At 37.2% G+C, this 11,568-nt stretch overlaps 1 protein-coding gene across 1 annotated transcript in view; it reads right to left on the bottom strand.

Annotated features, from left to right (window-relative positions):
• The window catches only part of LOC124265963 (neuroligin-4, X-linked-like), an 80,379-nt gene extending 70,893 nt beyond the window's left edge, over window positions 1-9,486 (bottom strand). Inside the window, exon 1 of the mRNA XM_046700785.1 lies at window positions 8,925-9,486. Coding sequence (XP_046556741.1) covers window positions 8,925-9,137 — 213 coding nt within the window. The 5' untranslated portion in view covers window positions 9,138-9,486. The remainder of the gene's footprint in view (window positions 1-8,924) is intronic.
• Window positions 9,487-11,568: the final 2,082 nt, after the last annotated feature.

Below are 11,568 nucleotides of genomic sequence, written 5' to 3' on the forward strand. Positions count from 1 at the left end.
CATTTGAGTGCAGAGGATTTGTGACCTTCTGAGAAAAAAATTTGAAAAAACATTCACATTTGATAAAATGTGGCGCTGGACTGATTATACGTAATTATCAGTCGAATAACAAACATTACAGCCTTATTTGTCCCTCTAGAATGTCACTACAAGATGAAATTAATATCATTACAGACCAGTCGACAACGCTGTCATACAATATACAAATTTATGCAGTCTCAAAGAGCAGGTGTTTCACGCCTGAAGGACAATCGTAAAAAACACATCCAACATCATTTGGTACTGTGTAATCGCATGGCCCTTGCTGTCACCGCTTTTATGATACACACAGCATTGATAAAAGATGTTTAAATATAAACTTACTTTGGGGTTTATCGGAGCTCACACGTGCCGTTACTTTCACCGGCAAGCAATCTTTATGAAAGAAAGTGTTTAAAGACAACATTGTTAGCAAGCTAAATATTTGTCAGGAGTGATTGAATTTCTGTTTTGTATGCCATAACGATGGATGTCCTTGATAAACTTCGCTCTGCATGTTCCAAACAAATAAAACTGCGGTTCTGCTTCTTAAGTAACCTGATTTGGAGTTGAAGGATCGGAACGTGGTGACACATTACATGTTATCATTATTATAACAATTTCTTTATAATGTGAAGTAGTGTCGGTGGATTAGACTATAGCTTAGTCTCTGAATATATATAATTTTGATAGTAACAAACAAGCCCATTTAAATTGAAAAGGAGCCCCAGGGAGACCAGAGATTCAGCCTGAACCTGAGGAAATCCAGACTTGCTTTATTCAGGGCTTTAGCACTGCAGAGATGGCTAGGCAGTAGGGAAATTAATGTGGTTCAGAGACTGTGAGACACACTATAAAGCTACTAGCAGAATCAAGAGAATGTAATCTTCAAATCTGGAATATAGTTAAAACTTGGAGGCAACAAACCAATGTGGGCAAATTGAGGCTCGATCCTTGCCATTAGTTCGATAGGGAGTGCATCAGTCATAGCAAATGATCCACCCATGCTCAATAGTAATGAAAGGATCTACTTCAGCGATTCGTAATTTGAACATTTTTGACATACACTTGTTGAATTCCATGTCTTCTGAGTTTAAAGATGATATCGGTATAATCTGTTATAATAAATTAGGTACACAGGGAGCTCATCGTGAGCGTATTTATCGAGAATGGAAAAATGCATCCTTAACAGACATATGATTATAATGAAGTGTCGGGTTCATGGTATCCATATACTAAGGAAATGAAGAATTAGATTTGTACCATCTCGTCTTTAAACATTTATAATAACACATCCTTAGTTTAACAGAATGTAAACATTATTACTTAACAGCTTTTGATTTTTCGCTGAAAAAGGTATGGTGATTATTTTCCATTGTTTTAGAATATCATTTATGACCATAATACAGGCAGAAACGGTTCAAACATCACAAAACATTACACTGCCAACTAAGCTACTGTAAGCAGCATCTGTTAGGATGATGTACAAGATATCTTTTCAAAACATTTTTATTGCCAGCTAAGTATAGAGTTAGTCAAAAGACAAAAGAACTACATATTCTCCATGTCACATGGAAGCGATTTCCGAAATAGACAAATCTGAGGTCTTGTCCATGTCTTGTTAATTACGTAATGAGCTCTATTTCATAACACTTAGTCTTGCATCAAAGCCCTCCACGGCTACGCTATATGAAGTGTAAATTACATCATTACAGAAATCAGCAACCAGATGGCTCGAAACCATCTGCAAATTACGCCTGTTAATCAGATCCTTTTTGCCTAAACCTCATTCCGCTTGCTCCAACCCAGACTCCGTGATGAAGGAAAGCGTGGGATGGGACGTGGGAGGATATTTCATTTAATATCAAAGCCAGCACTGCGCATCTGCCGGGATTGCTGCAGTCTTGTGGTACCCCTCGGGCTTGTGCCGAGCAGGTGGCTCTCACAGGGAAAAGACGTACAATTTTGACAAGTGATTGACAGCAATCTACAGAGATTTTTGGGATGCAGATCTCCCTGCAGTTTCATCCGCAATGATGAGGAAGTAACACTAAATAACGGATAGACACATATATTCAAGTGATAGCTGGACTGCCATGCCCCTGAGGGTATTCTTAGACAATAGAGGGGGCGATTTAGATGAAGGTGTCATCCATTTCTGTGTTTAGCTGGTGGTATGTAGTTCTTTTATTGCCTAATGGCTTCGGACGTAAAAGCTAAAGGTGAAGAATGACAAGAGAAGTTGCCGGTTGTGACAATTTGGAAGACATCTCGGAATAATGTTCTTTAAATGAAGGTGATTGCATTTTGTGTGATCCATCGCCTTAATAAGTGGCTCGTCGTTTTAAAGGTTACAGAGGAAAAACGTAAATGTGAAAGCTGTCCAATTGGCTGTTTTGTCTGTGCTAAGCCATTCCAGTAATTACGGCTTAAAGGTTATGTTTTTAAGAAATACATCATGGATGCCTCAATATTTGACATTCCTGGAGACATGTAGTTGTGTGTTATTTAGCACGCCCCCGCAGACAGGAAATATGGATCATATCAAATTCGTGGCATTTAATTTCTATAATAAGAAAATGCTAAAACGGCAAAAGTTTAGCCTTTTTTATTGACACTTTAGTGCTTTGATATTTTCACGTTCGTGTTATATGTCAGGTGAATGTTTTTTCAGAAACACGGAGGATGAAAAAAATGTATCCTTGATGTAAACCGCAGACTGTGATGCTTGTGCACAGTTAGAAAACGTCAGTTCGATTTCTACTTCTTCAAAATGAAACATTTTAGTGTGAAAGATCTAAAAGCGTTCTTCAATGTGATCATTTTTAATTAGTGTATCATTACTCCTTAGTATGCATCTATGCTAATTCTGCTTTTGTAAGGTATGCCATATGTATATATTATATGTTCATATGATGTGTTGTTGTGTACGTTGTTATGTATCTATGTGTATGTCTGAAAATGTGTACGAAGAAGATATATCAGTAGAAAGATATACAATGTATATGAATATTATAGAAGGATAGGTACATGCTTGACATTCAGGTAGGTAGGATTAATAAGAAAACTTATCAGTTTATACATTCATTGAAGTAAGGTAAAATGAAAAATGAGAAAATATCTAAACAAATAGTTTACTGAACTAAAGGTAATGCAATATTATAGAAGGATAGGTACATATTTGACATTCGGGTAGGTAGGATTGATAAGAAAGGAATGTGAAGGCAAGGACAGACATGGAAGAATATTATGGAAAGATAGAGGTATAGGTACAAATTATAGGAGGCTAGAGGTATAGGTACCTCAGCTTGGTAGGACTGATAAGAAAACTGATAAGTTGATAAATACATTAAAGTAAGGTAAAATGTAAGCGGATGAGAAAATATCTAGATTAATAGTATACTGGACTAAAGGTGTGTACATGGGCAAAACTATATGGCCAATCTAGGTATGAGGGCAAACACTTGGGAAAGCATTCAGTGGGTGTACTGGCGGCTAAGCCAGTAGGAAAGCACCCAGAAAGGTAGAAAGGAATGTGAAGGACGTCTCGATCTGTAATTAATTCTGAGTATGCTTCAAAAATCGTTATTGAAATAATTCAGGCATTATGCACCTGACCGTGGGTTCACTGATTAACCCTCATAAATCACTACAGATATGCATCGACGTGTCAGGATGTCACCTTGGCGTGTTCAGGACAATCAGTTTCAGAAAGACCAAGTATTAAAGGATCACTCGTATAAAGAACAGCTTGTCAATATACGTGACAAAAGCTTTCACGTTTTCTTTTTGATCTCTGCAAGGTTTTTTGACGAAAATAGAACAAATTCTCTATTCATTTCAAAACCGAATTATTATCCTAAGAATAATTCGATTAATTCGTGAAAGGATCGAATCCAGGACGGATTTTCACATTCACTGACGGCTTTAACTAAAACGACATTTCCTAGTAAATACACTCCAATTCTATCCGAGCTAATCAGGCACATAAATATGATAAAACACACGTCGCTTTGACTAAAGGCTATATCATTCACGACACCCCGGCTTATGGTCAATAAAGGCGTATTCATTTTTGAACAGTTGCCTGGAAATATGGGCCATCTTTACTATCCACTTCGATTTTTTGTCGCAAGTATCTATGAATTACTTCTAACACGCAACTGCCTTGGTTGTGTCTCGCCCCAGGGATATAGTAACATTTAGCACCATGTTTATCAAACGTGACGACTCAGAACTCTGATGATCTAGTTCCCAATGTCAAATGTCATACGTCAAATATCAAAAATGAAGCTCCACGTGTAACCGGATTTGACATTATTTCTGAGGAATTATCTGATGAATACCAGAGGCGCCAAATTATTTGACTGTCTGGCTACAATACTAGATTGTTTGAATCAAAAATAGTAAATCCTATTTGCAATTATGCTTATTTCTAAAAGTGCTGCGAACACATTATACCATTGTATTCTCTTAAAATTAAACCCTTCTTTCTGTAACTTACATTACATACATACATACATACATACATACATACATACATACATACATACATACATACATACATACATACATACATACATACATACATACATACATACATACATACATACATACATACATACATACATACATACATACATACATACATACATACATACATACATACATACATGTACATACATACATACATACATACATACATACATACATACATACATACATACATACATACATATACATACATACATACATACATACATACATACATACATACATACATACATACATACATACATACATACATACATACATACATACATACATACATACATACATTTATTACTGTGTGTTTAAAACTTTAATCTTTTAACTGTCTACTGCTGAGTCCCTTTGGCATGTTTACAATGAGTGAGTTAAGTTTTACGCCGCTTTTAGCACTATTCTAGCAATATCATGACGGGAGACACCGTAAATGGTCATCACACATTGTATCCATGTGTGAATCTAACCCGGGTCTTTGGTGTGACGAGCGAATGCTTTAACCACTAGGCTATCTTACCATCCCTACATGTTTAGAAACAAAATATCAATGCAAACTAACAACAGCACGATTCCACCCATTCTGATGAAGAATGTATTTCCAGTATACTATTAACTTGATATCTGTCAATGTTTTTGGCATTTTCAAAATTACACTTCACATAAGAAACTCGAAAATGTGTTTTTGTTTGTTTGTTTGTTCAGAAACAAAAGAAGTAGTGTTGGAGCAGTGGAACCAGACATTTGTACCATGTATATGAAGTCCAAACTTTTATAACCTTACATACACTTCAAATTTAGATATTGGGTGTACACCTTTTGCATACATTAAAAATCAAATTCTTAAACAAGACAGACAAACAAACAGTGAAAGAGAACAGAGAAGGCTGCACAGTATTTTAAACGAAACATAATGTACTCTTTTAACCTCTACTTCATCTGCTGAAAACATGTTAAGATATGTCAAAAAAACTGACAACAAACCTATTAGAATCTGATAGTCACTTACATATTTAATGCATGTGTTTAGACTTTGATTAACTGTTCTTGAATTGGCATGTGCCTATTCAAACGTTTCAAATGTAGAATGTCTGTTGTATTCACATTCTATTTAGATAAAAGAGAAACTCTGGCAAAAGTCGTGCTCCTTGATTAAACGTAATGGGTTTATCATACCAGTTTACGATAAGACTGAGAAAAGGTAATTGAAGCTATGTTAACTGTTGGCAAAGTATCACATCTTTACACTCAAAACAAGCTGCTACATGCATCAACATTTTTATGATACCATTGTAACAGCAACAACCCATTTAGTGTACAGAATTAAACGCTTTTAATGATCTTTAAAATAAAAATGTCAGGCATTTCATTTAAGTCGCCAAGTTATCTTTTTTTCAATGCTACACCTATGTGTAAATATCATTTGGTTTTATTGTTTATGAATTCCCTTTTGGGGAAATAACATAAGGACGACAGCGGTGATTAAGCATCAGGCTCAGTATATGACTACTTTGCTATTTAACTCCCATATTTGAAGTGAGGTGCTTGATACTGACGATTTTGAGTGTCTATTTGTACGTGTTTGTAGTGAGTGAGTTAAGATTTACTGTCACAAATGTTGTAAGTATGTCTGTGTGTGTATGTGTGTGTGAGTGAGGGGGTGAGAGAGAGAGTGTGTGTGTGTGTGTGTGTGTGTGTGCTCGCGCTGCGTGCGTGCGTGTGTGTGTGTGTGTGTGTGTGTGTGTGCGTGCGTGCGTGCGTGTATGTATCCCTGTGTGGACGTATATGTGTGAATTATCCACTATGTGCCATGGTGCAGTTGGAGGGTAATGTTTAGAAGTAGTTAAAGGTACATTTCAGAAATGTATGTTTTAGTTGCATTGTTTAATGGGCTGTTGAATATACTAGTATGATTTAAAGTATGAGCAAGTAACAATCAAACACATCCCCCTAAGACAGAAAAATATGAACAGGTGAAATGACAAATTTAATCCACGATGATATGTAGGTGTGAGCAGGTGAAGCTCGACATTGATTCTGGAACTAGAACTAGAGATGATTGCAGATCATAGCAGATTTACTGGGAGATGTCCCACAGCAGGTATAAGCCCCTTACAAAACTGATCATGGCGTTCATTAATGATTCGCAATCACACATTGACCTCAATATATAAATAAAGTAAGTTGGACGTTATATCACCAGGCCCGGACTCGTGGTATGTTGTCTTGATCTGAATTTGAAGGAAATGACTGTAGGGCCAGTAGTGATCATGATCAGATTCGTCACGCTATGTCAGAGTGTATCATATAAAATAGCTAATCCATGAAGTTAATCAAAGCTTAATATAAACATAAAGCTGATAGATCCATAAGGGTATCACTGTACTCCAATTATTTTCAAGTCACGACAAAACTGCATTACTTCTATACCAACCATAATCTAGCCACAACATACATGACATTACTTTTATGACAACTATATCTAGCCACAACATATATGACATTACTGTCACACCACCCATAATCTAGCCACAACATACATGACATTACTTTTATGACAACTTTATCTGGTCACAACATATATGCCAGTACTGTCACACCACCCATAATCTAGCTACAACACACATGACATTATTTTTATGATTAGAAATATCTAGCCACAACATATATGACATTACTGTTATACCAACCATTATCTACCAAAAACATACATAACATTACTTTTGTGGCTACAAATATCTAGTCACAACATTAATGACACCCCTGTCACACCAACCATAATCTTGCTGCTACAACATACATGACTTTACTTTTATGACAACTATATCTAGTCACAACATGTATGACATTACTGTCACATCAACCATAATCTACCTGCTACAACATACATGACTTTACTTTTATGACAACTATATCTAGTCACAACATGTATGACATTACTGTCACATCAACCATAATCTAGCTGCTACAACATACATAACATTACTTTTATGACAACTATATCTAGTCACAACATGTATGACATTACTGTCACAACAACCATGATCTAGCTACAACATACATGACATTACTTTTATGGTAACAGATATCTAGTCAGAACATGTTTGACATCACTGTTATAACAAACCTTACCCAGCCACTATATATATGACAGCACTGTCACAAGCCATATTCTAGCCACAACACGCATGGCATTACGTTTATATCAGCAAATATCTAGTCACACCATGTATTACATCACTTTCATGCCAACCGTTATCTAGCCACTATATATATGGTACAACTGATTTATCACATCTGACAAATCTCACTAAAAAGGCATATTTTACATTTCGTCTATAACTGACACAATAACAAGTTACTCTCAGAATTGTATTATTGTTCCTTGTTACAAGCCTCTACTAAATACGGACAGTTAGTCTCCAGCCCATTCAATTACCAACCTTTCCTGGTGTCTGGATAATCAGTACACATGATATTATGACTGCCGGTTTCATAATATTATAACTGTTAATGGTTAAATAGCTAATGGTGAAAGACATTGCTGTTGATTGTGACACAATGTATGCGTAACGTTATCAGTATGTTGTGTCTATTCGAGGCTATTAATGTAAAATACCACACACTGTTATCGCTTTGATAACAACATGCAAGAGGTTACATGGACAGATAGCAATCGTTGTAGACACAACTATCAGTATAATATCATTAATGTATTGTCCTGCTATGGCTTAAAAGATTAAGTTATACGGAAATAACACTGAAACCATATACTAACGTTCAACAACAATACATTATGCATACCTCATGGTAAATATAGCATAAAGTAAATTAACATCAAACGTATTTTAAAGAGTAAATTGGTACATAGGCACTTATGATATACTACTCAAGTGTGAGATAGGAGGTGGTAATGGTTTTTAATAAGAAAATAATTTCTCTTAATTCTGTATGAAGATGTCACACTTTATCTTCTGACAGTGTTACTGTCTACATTGAAACGTTCTCTATGCAATAAACACGAAGTTGTTATCCATAAAGTTGTATGCTTCGTTAATTTTTCATTAACACTGTAGCATAGATGTAGCTTGTTTTCTGAAGAAAGAATGAGTTCAACCATTCTACAACGTATTCAGGTAAATATTTGTATGCATGAAACGTGTTATAAAGTAACGTCACAAAACCCTAGAATTAATAATACCATCTTCGTAGACGTTCATTTCAGTTATTATGACGCATGTCACTTTGTTGGCTGTGCAAGTCCTGTAATGAGATTCTATACTTTCGTTTCCATGTGGATACATCACAGCAAGCATAGTCGACATATCGACCAGGCATTGTGAAAGAGTCAAATTAACACTTACCTCAAATCTAAGCTTTCCAACCGGAGGAGATGCATAGGGAATCCCGAGATATTTTTCAACTTTGTGGTTTGAGTGTACATGATCAACAAAGCCACGAACTGTTCCATATTTTGTCTCCCTGACAACAAATTGTCTACTTTGGCGACCACATTTCACACACGCTAAAACAGTAGCGTAAACCAAAAAGTTTAAAATCCTTGAAAAATCGGACATTTTGGCCTTACGCTTGAGTGCAACTTCACAAAAAGCCAACTTGAAAAGTTTGATGTTCCAGCTCGCGAAACAGGAGCTCTGAGCAAAACCCGTGTAATTGATGTGATTAGAGCCAATCTTGACTCATCCGGGGAGCTCTCAGTAACCCTGGAATCGAAAACAAATCCTTTATATACAAGCAGCATAAAGATTAGAGTCGATTCGCTTCATGTCTTCTCTCACTCCCACTATCTCTCTATCTGCCTGACCAGGGGTGCTAGGCTCGCTATGACCCTAGAGCAGGGATTCGCTCTAATTTAGCGAGTGATATCACCTCAAGACGAGGGGTAGCGCACCGACAAGCATATGGGCCGAGGGGTCCTAGGTTGGCAGTATCGCTCTCAGTAACAGATGCTCAGAGTAATGTACTAGACAATGCATCAATCGGGGCGGGACTTGTATTTAATGGGTGGAGCTCTCTGTGACAGAAAAGTGTAAGTTTTGCTGCCCATCAAGTGACTAAAACTTTGCCTAACTGTCCCCTCCACGTGCTATTGTAATACGCTATTAACGAGACTCTAGCGTAGTGTTAACCGGCCTTACGCGAGCCCGAGTTGTAAAGCAAGCCACGGCACGTAGTATGATAGTAAGACGAATATCGACATGGGGAGTTCTGTGCTCGACGTATATGATTTCTCATGCTGTATAGATCTGTCTCTTCATCGTCATGTCTTATAGGCCTACTACAAGAAGCTAAATTTTGCCACTCTCACTAGTTTATTATGACTTGGACTGAATCGATAAAGACTATGCATTCTCTGGGCAGAAAGTCGACAACACAACGTAGAAGCAATGGATTATTGCACTACTCACGGCTCCAGTTAATTGGTGTTATGTAAAGGTCATTTTCTAGTATTGACTTCATTCTCATAACATTCGATCCGTGGAATTATCTGTATTATAGCTGGTTAAGTTACACAGTGCGGTACCAACTCAATACATTGATGTTTAGATAGTTTCTCACAACAACTCGTGCCCATGGCGTCTTTTGAGTGACTGGGCATCCTTAAAATGTAAGCTTTATTGGATGCCTTGATTTACCTCCTCATAAACCATATTGTAAACCATGAAATAGCGTGAGTACATTTTACCTCAATATAAACCATCAATTGAGTTCTTCATTGTAAACCATCAAGCAGCGTGTGTTAAGATCAACTGTGTGAAAATGTGTTGAATTGTGTGTTTATATGTGTGTTTATATGTGTAGTGGCTGTTTTTACAAAAGTGTGACACAATAATTATACTCATGCCTATATGACCAGAGCGCGTGGAATTAATGTGGGTATGTTGTGTTTATAACTGACTATAAGAGCGAGGTGCTTGATAATGACGATTTTAAGTGTCTATCTGACCGTGTTGTTAATATGTGTGTGTGTCTCTCTGACTTATAGAAATAAGATAAGATGGATGACGATTGACGGCACAAGGTAAAGGTGGTTGATGTATTGATTGACATAACTATGGATTGTTGATGGATGGACTGATTGCTATGGTTGTGGGTGGTGCACGTATGGATTGAGGGAAGAAGGTAAGGTGAACTTATAAATGATCTGTATGGTGCACGGATAGCTGAGGGAAGAAGGTAAGGTGGACTTATAAATGATCTGTATGGTGCACGGATGGCTGAGGGAAGAAGGCAAGGTGGACTTATAAATGATCTGTATGGTGCACGGATGGCTGAGGGAAGAAGGTAAGATGGACTTATAAATGATCTGTATGGTGCACGGATTGATGAGGGAAGAAGGTAAGATGGACTTATAAATGATCTGTATGGTGCACGGATGGCTGAGGGAAGAAGGTAAGATGGACTTATAAATGATCTGTATGGTGCACGGATTGATGAGGGAAGAAGGTAAGGTGGACTTATAAATGATCTGTATGGTGCACGGATGGCTGAGGGAAGAAGGTAAGATGGACTTATAAATGATATGTATGGTGCACGGATTGATGAGGGAAGAAGGTAAGGTGGACTTATAAATGATCTGTATGGTGCACGGATTGATGAGGGAAGAAGGTCAGGTGGACTTATAAATGATCTGTATGATGCACGGATGGCTGAGGGAAGAAGGTAAGGTGGACTTATAAATGATCTGTATGGTGCACGGATTGATGAGGGAAGAAGTGGACTTATAAAAGGTGGACTTATAAATGATGACGGATGATGAGGGAAGAAGGTAAGGTGGACTTATAAATGATCTGTATGGTGCACGGATGGCTGAGGGAAGAAGGTAAGATGGACTTATAAATGATCTGTATGGTGCACGGATAGCTGAGGGAAGAAGGCAAGGTGGACTTATAAATGATCTGTATGGTGCACGGAATGATGAGGGAAGAAGGTAAGGTGGACTTATAAATGATCTGTATGATGCACGGATGGCTGAGGGAAGAAGGT

Source organism: Haliotis rubra, unplaced genomic scaffold (assembly GCF_003918875.1).
Source record: "Haliotis rubra isolate DU_JTF1 unplaced genomic scaffold, ASM391887v1 Scf10, whole genome shotgun sequence".
NCBI lineage: Eukaryota > Metazoa > Mollusca > Gastropoda > Lepetellida > Haliotidae > Haliotis > Haliotis rubra.